General features: G+C 38.2%; 1 protein-coding gene across 15 annotated transcripts in view; it reads left to right on the plus strand.

Moving 5' to 3' along the window:
- Positions 1–15,013, plus strand: part of KLC1 (kinesin light chain 1) — an 85,501-nt gene that overhangs the window by 43,019 nt on the left and 27,469 nt on the right. For all 15 annotated transcript variants that reach the window (XR_005009850.1, XR_005009852.1, XR_005009851.1 and 12 more), the window contains exons 10-12: positions 5,346–5,395; positions 5,479–5,546; positions 14,425–14,533. Coding sequence is in view for 11 of the 15 variants with exons in the window: in XM_036748692.1 (XP_036604587.1) it covers positions 5,346–5,395; positions 5,479–5,546; positions 14,425–14,533 (227 nt within the window). In the remaining 4 variants the exon portion in view is untranslated. The remainder of the gene's footprint in view (positions 1–5,345; positions 5,396–5,478; positions 5,547–14,424; positions 14,534–15,013) is intronic.

The raw sequence follows: 15,013 nt of genomic DNA on the forward strand, positions 1-15,013 counted from the left end.
GAGGATTCAGTAGACAATCATTAACTTCTGTGTCACAGTTTCCTTTTTTGAAAAACTATGTAATAAATATTATACGTTATTTGCAAAGCTGCCTTGATTTCCCGTGCTTCCTTCTAAGATTTCTTTTGTTCCCTGCTATGCACTTTTTACTCAAATCAGCCACAAAGGACCTATGAAGGAAGATTCTATCCACATCTGGTGAACTATTGAGAGGTGTTGTAGAGGGAAAAGTGACATATTGGCATCTGGTGTGATACTGGGGGTGATGGAAAGGGAAGAGTCAAAGGTTATGCCCAAGTGACTGATGACTAGAAGGATAGTGACAATATTGAAAGAAATAGAGAAGTTTTAAAGAGGGGTAGGTAGATGGGGATGGAGTCTACAGACATAATGAATTTGAGAAGTCAGCAGAATATATCTAGGAGATGTTCATAAGCAACTTAGAGATTTGGAATTGGAATTCAAGGGAGAAAAGTAGAATGGATATAAAGACTTATCATGTAAAGGTGGCATATGGGCTGTTCTTTGAAGGAATCCAAAGAGCCTATGATCCAGAGATGAGGAAGGAGTAAATTTCATACATGGAGGACCCCCTGTGCAAATGCATCGGTGGGAGACAGAATATCATGATGTTTGAAGAACAGCCAGCAGGCGCATTTAACTGGAATGCAGAGGATATGAAAGGGCGTCATATAAAAGATAGGAAGGATAAGTGGGAGCCAGGTTGTGGAAGGCCTAAATGCCAGACTTAGGATTTTGTATTTTATCCTAAAGGCAGTAGTGGGGCGCTTTTAGAAATTTTAAGTCAGGTCTGTATTTTAGGGATATTGATGCAGGGCAACCATTTAGGAGGCTATTGCAACAGTTCAGGCAAGAATTTGGGTCCCCATGGGCTAGAATGAGCTTATATATAGCACTAACTTAGTAGTTACTTGCAAAGAAGATGAAGCACATACAAAAGATATCCCACATAAGATGCATTTAGCTCTGCTTTAAGGTTGTCATTCTAGCATTTAATAATATCTACATGGGGCAGTACTAAGCCTCTGTCTGAATTCTCAGATTGTGGTGAGTTTTAATTTTTTTTTTGTTGAATCTTTAATTTATTTGGAAACTTATCATATCACCCACAAATGGATAAAAATAAATGAAAAAAAAATTCCAGACTTGCCTCAATGCTGGAAAAACGCTATTGGATAGATATATTGAGAGAACTCAGAAAATAGAGAGTATGATTTTCATTCATTTGTATATACAAAATTCACAATAACTGATCATGTTCTAGGACAGGGCTGTCCAACCTTAGGTTTTTATTGGAACAATAGACAGTATATTTTGATTTTCCATTTTAGTGAGAGCTCTGCAGTAGCTAGGTTTCATTTACTGAAGCATTTATGTAAATTTCTATGCTTGTAGGTGGGCCGCATTTTGGACAGCCCAGTTCTAGGACATGAAGAAGCCATCAATACATTTAGGAAGGCTGCTTGTCTTTCAAGAGAATGCTTTTGCAAATATTCTAATCGATCCCATTTTCTCCCTTGGGGAGAGAGTAGATAGAGCTTCCCACTGCAGAGGTAGTAGATTACAGTAGAGTTTCTTTCTTTCTTTTTTTTTTGCCGCCATAATGTTGCCATCAAATAGATAATCTTGGGCAAGTCATTTCCTCTCTCTGGCAATCCATTTCCTTTCTTTGTTTTTTAATACCCTTTTTTCAAAATGGATTTTTTTTATATTCTTAATATCTCACTGTATGCCTCTCCACCCTCTCCCAGCGAACTAATAAAGAATTTTTTGAAAAGAGGAAGGTGAAAAAAGCCATTTAGAGCTAAGCAACATACTGAAAAAGTCTAACATCATATGCAGTGTTCTACACTTGTGGTCTTCTACTTTTGCAAAGAAGTGAGCCAGAAGTGCCTTCTTATCTCACTTCCTTGGGTGGGGCTCCCATTTTTGAATCTATAAAAAGATTTAGAATTGGATCTAAGATTCCTTGCAGTTCTAAGTCCTTGAGTGTGTCTGGGTGGAATTAGTGGTCGAGTCTCTATATTTCCTTTACTCTCTTTAAAATGTTTTCTCAGCATAAATGAATATACTGATGAACGTGATTAAGTTTTTCTGTGATAGTTTAGGGTCCTATAGATACTCAGGTTCATCATTCCAAGTATCAAATCCAGCAAATTAGTCTTAAGTACTTAATGAGTTCAAAGTACCGTGTTCTAGGTGGAGATACATAGATGAAAAATGTCAGTGTCTGTCTTGAATGTTTAATAGTGAGGATATGCCATGTACACAAAGATAAGTCCAATATGAAGTAGAATGTGATAAGGGCACATTTCAGGACATAGAGATGTGAAAGATGCATTCTAGGCTCTGGAACAGCTTGCATGAATGAACAAAGCGGGAGTAATGCAGGATAAGACTGGGTAGTAGCTAATATGTTGGTTGTCTGTAATGTATATGTCAAAGAGGGGAATATAGTGAATTAAAAGTAAGTTCAAGGTGGCTTAAATACATACATACATATATACACGCACAAATACACACACACATATGTACAAGGTCCTTAGGGCAGCTAGATGGCGCAGTGGAGAGAGAATGCCAGGTGTGGAGTCAGGAAGATTCATTTTCCTGATTTCACATCTGACCGTCAGACAGTTAGAACTGGCTGCGAGATCCTGGGCAAGTTACTTAACCCTGTTTGCCTCAGTTTCCTCATCTGTAAAATGAGCAGCTTCTTTGCCAAGAAAACCCCAAGTGGGGTAATGAAGAGCTGGACACGAGGCCCTTAAATGTGTATCATCCTGCTCAGAGCAGTGGAGAGCCATCTGAAGGTTTTGGGGGAGGACAGTTTATGAAGAGTATTTTGGTGGTTAATGTGAAGGACGATTGGGGAATGGAGAGTAGACTCAGAGAGGTTAAGTGAAGCTTGAAAAGCACTTTTACCTCATTTATTCCTTACAACAAACACTTGGAGGTAGGCACTAGAGCTGTTGTTACCCTCATGTTATGGATGAGGAAATGGAGGCTCTGAGGTATCACATGATTTGCTTGTGGTCTCATTGCATGTATTAAGGTGGAATTTGAAAACCAGCTCTCCTTCATCTGTCATCTTTCACCATATTGCCGTGCCGCTAAATGAGACCCTGAATTACAAGGAGTGGGAATGCAGAGGAAGTGCTTGGTGTGAGAGCTGTGTTCACCCGTTTGGGTGTACAGAATGAAGGCAGGGGATGAATCAAAGATAGCTCTGGGCTTGCTTGACTGGGAGGATGGTAGGCATCCACAAAACATGGAAGTGGGAAGAAGGGCAGGTTTCTGTAGGAGAAAGTGGTGAGTTCAACGTGGGGCACGTGGAGTATCCAGATGGGAATATCTAGTGGCAGTTGAAAATACAGAACTGGAGTTCAGGGAAGAGATTGATACTAGAAATAGTCAGGTAAATAGATTTATGGGTCATCACTATAAAGGTAATTGAAGCCATTGAGAGTAGATGTGATTGCCATGGAAGAAAGGTGGATGAGAGTCAAATACAGGGATTTGAGGGGGAGTGTCAGGGATCAGTACCTCCTTTGGTACTGGAGGAAGAAAGATGAATTACTGCAGGAGACAGCTGTGTTTTGCAGTATTGTCGATGTGGAAGACTTTTAAGCCAATGGGATGATTTTGTAGAAGGCTAAGGATGTATGTGGAATGTTGTGATTTAAAAAAAAATAAATTGTTGATACGAAATAGTTCTCTCATTTGGTTTCTTTTGGTTGTCTCCTAAAACTAGAGTATAACCAGAAATTGTTTCGTTGAGGATTTTGGTTATTTGGGTTTTGTTTTTTTATCATACATGCATTTAAATGTGTTACTTACATTAGTCTCTAAGATCTAGTGCTTGAAGAAAAATCAACGTTGGGCTTTTTTTGGTTTGTTTTTGGGTTTAACAGATTGTAAATATGACCACAGTGATGGCCTCAAATTATGACATTTAGTCATACATACTGGTGTTATAATGTAATATCTAAACTGGTGAAGATTACTTGTTTAATATGCAAAATAAATATCTCAAGACTTGTTAGCTACATGGTTGGGGATGTCTTCTTGCAGCCAAATGAATTTTTAAAACATGTTGTCTGCCTCAGGTAACATTATTAGATATACTTTCAAGGTGTATTTCCTCTCTTAAAACTTTTGTGTGTGTGTGTGTGTGTGTCTAATAGAATAGGAACAACATAGAAGCATATTTTAGTGGAGGAGTTCTTAAACCTTTTTTGTGTCATGGACCTCTTTTGGCACACTAGTAAAACCTGCAGGCTCTTTTTCAGAATAATGTTGGTTGCCTGCATTCATAATTGAAGGAAATGCTAAATTTCAGTTAGGAGGTAGTGAAAATAAAGATAATATTTCCCCCCATCCAAGTTCATGTACCCTTCGAAGTCTATACATAGATCTTTATCCGTGGACGCCACATTAAGTACCTCTGGCTTAGTGGTAGAATTAGTGGATATGGAGTCTCAAAGAATTAGAGTTTCAATCCCAGCTCTGCCATTTACTAACAGGGTAACCTTTAGTTTCTCCGTGTTTCAGCTTCCCCTTCCATTAAATGAGGGGGTTTGATTAGATCTTCTTTGAGGTATATTTCTTTAAATATATGATCCTCACACTTTGAATTCTGATTAAAAGCTAACAGACTTCAGAATACCAGCTTTTATAGTAAGAATTATATAGACCACAGAATCAGTTAATAAGAATTTATTAAGCACTTACTATGTGCCGGTTTCTGTGGCTACATTGACAAATGAAACCATGTCTACCCTGAGTCTAACTCAATTAGGGGAGAATACACATATATAAATAAGAATATGCAAAATGTGTCCAAAATAAATATGAGGTAAACATTGGGGTAGGAGGACCCTAGCTGCTAGGGGGATCAGAGAAAGCTTCATGTAGAAAAGGTAGTGCTTGTACAGTTTTGAAGGAAATAAGGGATTCCCAAAGGCAGAAGTAAGGAAGGAAAATACCTCAGAATAATTACGATTCTGATCACTTGTTTTACCTCTGTACGTTTAGCTGCCAAACTTTTTCCTGACCTCTGTAGTCAGCCCCATTTTTGGCTTGCTGACCTGTGAAGAGTAGAATTGCTCCTCCCACCAGTTTCCATTTATGTTTTTTCTCCCTACCTCATTAAGGGCATTGTGAGAAAAGTACTTTGTCATAAACCTTAAAATACTATATGAATGCGAGCAGTTATTTATGCCTTGCTGTCTGTTCCCTCATAAAAAAGAATATCTTTTGAAGTCATTATAATATAAGAAGAATGTTCTCTGTTGTGTTTAATGTCTGATTTTCCTCTCCTGCAGATGAAAATAAACCCATTTGGATGCATGCTGAGGAGAGAGAAGAATGCAAAGTAAGACCATAACATTTTTAGAGATTGTTTAAGATTTTCTTTGTGTGAGTTCAAGATTAATTGTTATATCATTTCTAATTTAGGGAAAACAAAAGGATGGGACATCTTTTGGGGAGTATGGCGGCTGGTACAAAGCTTGCAAAGTTGATAGGTATGTGTGTTTTACATTGGCATACAATTGATGTTGTTGGAGATATTTCAGGCATTATATTTTCATCATTTTAAACTTTTCTTTGGCATTAAACTGGTGATTTGAAAGTCGAACAAACGTTGATTGCCTACTATATGTGAGGCATTAGGGATGCAAAAAAAAATTGTTTTTAATGACTCAGTTCCTCCCTTTAAGAAACTTTTCATTTTACTGGGGGAATAAGAAGTATATAAATTTATAACATGTAGAGCTCCTCTAAAAATCTATTCCAGGTACTCTGTGGGTCTGTTTCCACTCAAAACTATAGCCCAGGGGCAGCTGGGTGGTGCAGTGAGTAGAGCACCAGCCCTGGAGTCAGGAGGACTTGAGTTCAAATGTGGCCTCAGACCCTTGACACACTTACTAGCTGTGTGACCTTGGGCAAGTCACTTAACCCTAATTGCTCTGCCTTCCCCCCTCCAAAAAAAAAAACAAAACCAAAAAACCTCCCAAACTATAGCCCATTGCTTCCACTGATGAGTTTATTCTTAGTAGTCATCCGGAGTTCATAGTCAAAAGCAAAAGAATTTTATGAAATAGCATTATAAACATTGTAGCAATGGCCATTTCAGCCCCAGCACTGTTGTGTGATGACTTTATTTAAAGCCTCTCCCTAATAAGGGCAAGTGCATGCTGATGGCTCGTTAGTGACAGCTAGCTTTGAGCCATTATGCTTACCTAACAAAAAAGCAAAGCAAAGTGTCCCTAGCCCAAGGTTGCCTTTCCTTTTAACCAACAGGGTTCTTAAAACTGTTTTTGTGTCGTGAAGCCTGTTGGCTGTCTGATATTGTTTTTTAAATGTATATAATAAAACATATAATATTATAACAAACTGTTTATGTAGGGATACATTTATCAAAATTTTTAAATTAAAAAAAAAGAACAGTTTCACAGATCCCAGGTTAAAAACCCATTTTAACCCTTTGGGCACTGAGATCATACTGTTTTATCTCAGACTGTTGATACAGGATTAGAAATCTCAAGGTCCATGGCTTGGCATGAAAATAAATTTAACTCAGAATAAAAGGTAAGCAAAAGAGACAAGGTCATTATTTTCCATCCCCTTGGCTGGAATTTTTCCTTTTCTATGTATATCAGCAACAAAACCCTCTAACTTTGGTGCTGTATTTTGGCTATATCCTTTGCAGTCACCCACAAGAATAATAAATACAAAGTAGGAAATGAAAGGAGTCAAGGATAGATAGTACAGATTTCTCTTAGAAGTTTGAAGAGGGAGAGAACACTCTTAGCTGAGGGGAAGATTGCATAGGGGAAGTGGCACCTGAGTTGAGCCTTGCAGGTAGATTATAGTACCATGGGTTTATAGTTTAGTTAGTCTAATCCTTTAATTTTACAGATAAGGAAATTGAGTCCTAGGGAGATTAAGTGACTTCTTCTAGGTAGTAAATGGCAAAGCCAGGATTTGAAACTAGTTCCTGTGTCTCCAAAGCCAGCATTTTTTCCACTGTACCATGCTGCACCCTAATAATTCAGAAAGTCAAGAATAAGGAGGGTGTGCATTTCAAGCATGGATATGGGAAAGAGCATTTGAGAGTTTGGGGAATAACTGGTGGCATAGCTTGGCTGGGAGGAAGAGTATGTGAGATGTTGTAACATGAAGTAATGCTAGAAAAGGTATTTCCAGTGAAGCACACTTGCAGAAGGACTTAAACATAGGTTAAACAATTTTAATTTTTATCCTAGAGGCATTAGTAAGTGAAGACTTTTGAACAGGGGAAATAGCATGTGATTAAATCTGTGTCTCAGGAAGATTATTTTGGCTGCTGTGGAAAAGGTGGATTAGAGGAATGAGAGACAGGAAGCAGGGAGAGGAGTTACCAGGGGTGGGGAACCTGCAGCGCCCCCCTCCCCCCCCACATGTGGCCCTTCTAGGTCCTCAGGTATGGCCTTTTGACTGAGTCCAAGTTATACAGAACAAATTCTTTTATTAAGGCTATTTGTTCTGTGAATATGGATTCAAAGGGCCTCACTTGAGGACCTAGAGGGCCACATGTGGCCTCAAGGCTGCAGGTTCCCCACACTTGATTAGCCTATTGCAGTAGTGCCCAGTTAAGGGCTGTTGAGACCTGAAATAGGTTAGTGGAAATGTGAATAGAGAAAGGGGGATGGGTGCGAGTAATGTGGAGATACAATGGACAGGCCTTGGCAATTGATTGAGTATGGACAAGTGAGTGGAGAAAAAAGAATCAAAGATGATCTTTAGGCTTTAGATCTTGGGGACCAAGAGGAAGGTTGTGGTGCCATTAGCAGAAATAGGGAAATGTGTCAGAGCAAAATTTAGGAGGCAGGTGATAAACTGGTTTTAGACATTGAATTGGAAATGCTAGAGAGATATCCAGGTAGAGATGTTCAGCAGGCAGTTGGAGATTCCATGATATTGGAGTTGAGGAGAGATTAGAGAGACATCTGCATAGCTGTTACCTCTGACGTAGTCGGTGAAAGGAAAGAGAAGAAAAAAGATACTGAGATGGTGTCTTGGGGGGGATATATACTAGACTTATGGGCAGGAGTGGAGCCAGTTCGAGACTAAAAAAGGCATATAGTCAGATAGGGAACAGAACTAAAGGAAACATTGCAGTGTATAGTGTTAAAAATTTTAGAAATGTCCTAGAAGGATGAAAACTAAGAAGGATCATTGGATTTAGCAACTTAGACATAATTGGCAACCCTCAAGAGTAGTTTCACGACACTGTTGGGGTCAGAAGCCAGCTTTGAAGGGATAGAGGAATGTATGGGTGATGAAGATGCGGCAGTTGAGTATAACATGTTCTTCGTAGGAGTGTAACAATGAAAGAAAGAAAGAGATGTGTGGAACTTGATGTGATAACATAGTCAAGGGAAATTTGGTGGTGGTGAATTATTTTTAATAAATGGTAAATTTAATAAACTTCGGCAGAAAAAGTGTGATTAAGTTCAATAATTTTCTTAATTATGGTAAAATTCAAATAAATATGCAGAGCAAGGAATAAAATGATTACAAAAACCCGAAATTTGTTATATGGTACATATTGACAAATTATGAGCAAAGAAACAAACAAAAAATCTATTTGTTCTTCCATTTTTTCCTGAAGTTTTGTTATCTTTAGACTTATTCTTTACATAGCCGGAGTCAGTGTTAGTCTAGTGTTGGTTCTGTGTTTCTTGCTTTTCGTCCCTTCATATAGTTTTCCTTATTTCCTTGTATTCATGTTTATAGTTTTTATATTTCATTACACATAGCATTATTCAGCAATTATTGAACATGATAGCTTTTACCCAGATTTTGCTATTATCAGCAAAGCGGTTATAATATTTTTATGTAGATAAGTGGTTTTTTTCCTTTTCACTATATTTTTGAAGGCTTAGTAAAAGAATTGCTAGATCAAAGTGTACAATTAAATTTTTTGACTTGCTGTAATTGTCTTAGTGCTTTCTCAAAAGTTTGCACCAAGTACGGATCTAGCAACAGTGTAACAAGAGTTCCTATTTATTTGCTGTTCTTTCAGTATTGGATTTTATTATTTTCTTCTATTTTTGTTTGTTTATTGGCTGTAAGGTGGTGGCATCTTACCTTTGTCTTGATTTGCATTTTTTATGAATTCGAACATCTTTTTTGTGTGATTAACAATTTGTCTTTTCAAAAAGGCCTGTTCATGTTCTGTAGGCATTTCTTTATTGGGGATTTCTTCTTACTCTTACAGATATGAATCAATTTAAGGGAAGGTTTTTACTAGGATAGAAGAAATGAGCAGATTTGTAGGCAGGTGATACAGTTCAGAGAGATGTTAGTTATGAGCAGGATGGGAATTCAAGAGAATGGTTAAAGGGGCAGGATCTCAAAGGCCATCGATGGCAGGGGATGGGATCAAAGGCACCATTGGATGAGAATTAGTCTTGGAAAGAAGGGCTATCTCACACTTTGAGACACAAAGAGAGGCAAAGATGCAAAAGAGAAAGAGATTAAGTGAAAATGTAGAGAATTTTTGAGGTGTGGAGGACAGGAGATGACAGCTCATGAAGAAAGTCTGTAGTTTTTTTTCAGTAAAATAGGAGTCAAGCTAGAAAGAGAGATGAAGCTGGGGTGGAATTGAGAGCTTGAGGAGAGATGAGAAGTTTAGGAACAGTTGCTTTGGAAAGTGGAGAGTAAGAGTTACATAGAAATGTTTGCTCTCTAATACTGAGGCTCAGTTGAATTTAGATAACATGAATTTGTGGTACATTAGGCAGCATCGTTTTGTGACTTTCTTCTGAAGCATTCGGCAGCTTGCAAGTAGGAGCCGGGAAGGCAGATAGTAATAAGCATGACCCAGATTTGAGAAGTAATAGAACATTAACAGTAGAAGGACGAGGAAGAAAGGATGGAGAATCATGCCTGATTGAACTGTTTACCTGTTAGGGTCAAGATAGAAATGAACGGAAAATGAAATACATAATGAAACCATAAGAAGAGTAATAGACTAGGAGAAAGAGAGATTGAAGGACCTGACATTTCTGTGGAGAGGCAGCGATGGAAAACAGTTTTTGCCTTGGCTGGCAGTGGTTCTGATTTACAAGTATTAGAAGACTAAGAATTTGGGGCAGAGTCCTGTGGAACAAATAGCTTTTTGTCTTTTGGGGGAGGTTCTTAAGATTATGGTGATGAGAAAGGTGTAAGCTCTTTTTTAGGCAAGGATCGTTTTTTTCTTTGTCACCTTACTTGCGCTGTAATGCTAGGTGCTTCAAGGTTTGCTGTGATCTACACTGGGTCCTCTGTCTTCAGAGTAGTTACCTTCCCAATTGATGATTGTTTTTATCTACAGGTAACAAAGTAATAGTGAGTGCTGCTTCTTGGAATCACTTTGGATAAAGATAGTTTTGAACCCACAAACCCATGTTATTTCCAGAAGAGGCCTGTTTTTCTCTAAATATCTAAAAGTCAATCTGATAATCTTGTAAGGCAAGCAAATATTAAAAAACATTGTACTTAAATTTGATTGTGACTTGTATTGAAGAAAAGAAAAAGAAAATATCCAAGAAGATAAATATCACAAGCATTAATAGATTAATTCCTCTTGGAAAAATATACACAAGGTTAATTAAATGTAGGAGGTAAAGCATAACGTATAGGCTCAAATGAATTTCTGCCTTTTTCCAGTCCAATCCAATAAACATTTATTAAGAACCTACAATGTGTCTGGCACTGTGTTAAACTCTGAAGATACAATTAATAAAAAGAAAACTAGACCCTGCCCTCAAGGAACTTAAATTCTAATAGGGGGACACAACATACAAAAGGAGACAGGAAAGGGTTGGGGGAGACCCACCTTGAGGACATCTTGTTCTTTGGAGTTGAAACCAGGTAGAGCAACTGAGCAATAAAATGCAGAGTGGAGTGAGCTGAAAAGTCTACTTTCTGCCCTCTATTGAAGGTAGGCGTTAGGAGGAGTTTGATATTCCACCCTTTAGCCCTCAGAGAGGGGGAGGAGGCTGAGGGAGTTCATTTCTTATCTCCTAAGGAGAGGTGTTTCCCAAGGCTCCAACTCCTGTCTCTGGGCTGCCTTCCTACTTCCTTTCTTCCTATTGCACTCCCTGTCTCCTTTTCCCTTTTCTTACCTTTCTCTTCCCCCCAGTTCTTTACCTCTCCTCTCCTTCTCCACCTTCCTCTCTCTTTTTTACTTCTCCAGTCCTACCCATCCTATTTCTCCTTCCTCCTTCACTTGATCTCCCTTTCCCTTTCCCCCTCCCTCTCTCATTTCATCAGTTCTTGTGGGTTAAAGAATTCATTTGACTCTTAAACTCTATAACCAGTTCTGATTTCTCTCCTGAATGTCATTTTTGAATCTCTAGCTGCCTCCTGCACATCTCCACACGAATGTTCTCTTACCAATCAAAACTTATACCTAAAGTGGAACTTATCTTTCCTTCTAAACTCATTCCTAATTGTCCTTTCTTTTGAGAGAACCTCAGTTCATGTTACTAATGTTAAGTGCTCAGTCATCCTTGACTTTCTAATCTACTTCACACTGTATTCAGTTGCCAAGTCTTAGTGGTTCTATCTCCTCATTGTCTCTTGTAGCCTTTCGTGGAGACTTTTATCACCTTTGGACTAAATGATTATTATAGTTTTCTAAACTCCCAGAATAGTGCTCATAAAATATAGGCCTGACAATGTGAATTCTCCTTGCCTTTTAGCATTAAATACAAGCTTCTCAGCTTGACATTGAAAGCTCTCATCTACCTTTCCAGACATTTCTTTTCTGCCTCTGTCATAGCTGCCTTCCAGCTGGATTACTCTTCCCAGATCCAACACTCCAGCTCTCATCACGGCCTTTACACAATCTGTCCACAGTGCCTTCAATGTATTCCTTTCTCACATTTGCCTCTTATGATGCCTAATTTTCTTCATGGCTCAGCCAAGATGCTATTTCTTAAACAAAAATTTTTCTGGCCCTCAAGTTGTTGCTAGCATTTTTTACTTCAAATTTTCCTGTGTTCATGTTGTATCTCCTTCAGTACAATGTAAACTTCTTATAGGCAGATACTATTGTGTTTTTGAATGCTTTTTTGATCCCCTCTGCTGCTTCCAGATATAACCATGTCACCATTACTCAGCAGCCTTTCCTTTGAGCTTCACTATATCCACATTTCTCATCCAATCTAGATCCTGTAAGCAGTATCTAAGTCTCTAAGTCATTCATCCTCCTTTCTCAAGAGTTTAATACCCAGTTGATAATCTTCCTGTCTGCTCCAACTCCTTCCCTACTGAGGGACTTAAAACATACATCTTGATGTCCCCTTTGATGCCCAAATATCCCAATTCCTTGTTCTCTTTAAATCATGTGACGTCAAAGGTATAGTCATGCCTTGATCAACATCACCCACAAGTGTTCTACTTCTCCAGTCAGAAACTGAAATACTGTTAATCAAATTCACAGTCCCTAATATTCCTTCTCTTCCTGTACATTCCCCCTCCTAAAACTATTTTTTATCTTCACCACGATCCCCAATTTTGCCATCATCCTAACTTTCCCTTCTAAATCTCCACCTTTTTGCTAACCACTTTATTTTCAAATCCCTGGCCCACTTATCCTATTGATGCGAAATAAAAGACTTTATATTTTATCCTCCAGCAGCTAGGTGACACAGTGGATAAAGTGCTGGGCCTGAAGTCAGGAAGACTTTATCTTCCTTAGTTCAGATCTGGCCTTCAGGCACTTACTAGCTCTGTGTCACTTAACCCTGTTTGCCTCAGTTTTCCCCATCTGTGAAATGAGCTGGAGAAGGAAATGGCAAACCACTGCACTATCTTTGCCAAGAAAAACTTGAATGGGTCACAAAGAGTCAGACACGACTGAAAGTGACTGAACAACAACTCCAAAAATATTTTATCCTAGAGGCAATAGGGAACCTACGGAGTGACTTGTTCAGATTTAACTTAAGGAAAATTATTTTGGCAGCAGTATAGATTTAGAATGAGGATGGATACAGTCCTAGTCTTTTGCCTGAGCTCCAGTCCTACATCATAAACTGTCTGTTGAACATTTCAAACTGATACCTAGGTATCTTGGCCAAAACTGAACTCATTACCTTTCCTCTGAACTCATCCTTTTCTTCTGAATTTCCCTATTTCTGCCAAGGGCACCACCAGCCTTACCCCATGGTCATCCATGTTTACTTACTTTCGCTCACCCCACACATCCAGTCACTTCCAAATCCTGTCATTTTTTTTTCCTTTCCCCAATATCTCTTTAATGTGCCTCCTTCTTTGTACTCATAAAGTGACTACCCTGGCTTAGGCTCTCATCATTTCTCACATCACTACTGTAGCTAATTAGTCTTTATATTCATCCTCAATTGAGCCTCGTAACCTATAAGATAAGTAGAAGTAATATTCTACAGCTGATGAAATACAGGCTCGAAGAGAAGAAGGGCTTTGTCTAGGCTCACACACCCCTAGTAACAGAATACGTATCCTAGCCTAGTGTTTTACTCAGAGTTGGGGGTTCTTTTCAGTGCATCTCCTGCCCTTGATTTCTCAGTCTTGCTTTTGTTTGGGGGTTAATGGTAGAATACAGAGTAAGTTACTTTATGTTATTAAAATGTACTGATGTTTTTTGGGGGGGAGGGGAAGAATTCTAGATCTTGGAAATTTTCCAGCCTCCTTACCTATTCCTCTCTAGTTTCCTTAAAGATTCAGAAGAGCCATTTTCTACATAAGGCCTTTCTTGGTCCTCCTGAAACCCTGATCCCTGCCCCCCAGCTACTAATGGCTCACCTCTCAAATGTTCTAGTATTTATTTCACACATGTGTGTGTATATGTGTATGTGTGTAGACATTCATGTTGTCTTCCCTGATGTAAACTCCTTGAGTGCAAAGGCTATTTCATTTTTATCTTTTTATGTCTTGTATGTTCCTGGCACATAGTACGCACTTAATAGATGCTTCCTATGTGATGGTCTTTTTTGCATATTCTAAGGGTATGTTTGCTGAATTGATTTTATTTGACTTTTATGATCTTGTATGTAATTCAGTCCAAGAACCATTTTATGTCCAAAGCACTAGGTTATTCAAACATTTATAATAGTGTTTGCATTCATTAAATCTGTTTTATAATTTATTAAATATAGCATTAAGTATGTGCCCCACAACTTAGATCACAAATAGGCTTGAGTTTGTAGAGAAAGAAGAAATTTCCAAAGAACTTTACAAATTTTTAAATAATCCAGGAATATAATTTTAGTGGTTTCCAAGTTAAATTGGTGCCTAGTCTTTAGAACTATATCCATGGCAGTAGTAACCTTACGCTTTTGTTTTCTACTGTATTAATTACCAATCTGTGTAACGCTTACGTTTCTACAGTCCAACTGTGACAACTACCTTAAAGAACCTTGGAGCACTTTATAGACGTCAAGGCAAGTTTGAAGCTGCTGAAACATTAGAGGAAGCAGCCATGAGGTCTCGAAAACAGGTAAATTTGAAATCTCTCTTGTTTTTAGTTTTTATATTTATTAGAACTTTGAATTTAGGTGGGACATTGGATAGAGACCTGGGCCTGGCATCAGGAAGACCAGAGTTCAAATGCAGAATCAGACTCGCCGGCAGGTCACTGGACCTTTTTCTACCAGAGTTTCTTGATCTGTAAAGTTGGAATAATAATAATAGCACCTACCTTACAGGGTCATTGTGAGGATCAGATGGAATAATATTTTTAAGTGCTTGGCAGACCTAAATGTTTATTATTATTATTACTGATAACATAATTATATCTTCTGAAAGTTCTATTTAGGAAAATTTATAAGAGTAAAATGTCAAATATTTGGTTATTATTTTAGTTTTTATAATTAAATCATAGCGTCATAGAATACTAGAACCCAAAAGGAATGTAGAGATCACCTGGTTCAGTGCCTTCATGATACAAATGAAAAAACTGAGGCCCATAGAGATAGAG

Source organism: Trichosurus vulpecula, chromosome 3 (assembly GCF_011100635.1).
Source record: "Trichosurus vulpecula isolate mTriVul1 chromosome 3, mTriVul1.pri, whole genome shotgun sequence".
NCBI classification, from domain to species: Eukaryota; Metazoa; Chordata; class Mammalia; order Diprotodontia; family Phalangeridae; genus Trichosurus; species Trichosurus vulpecula.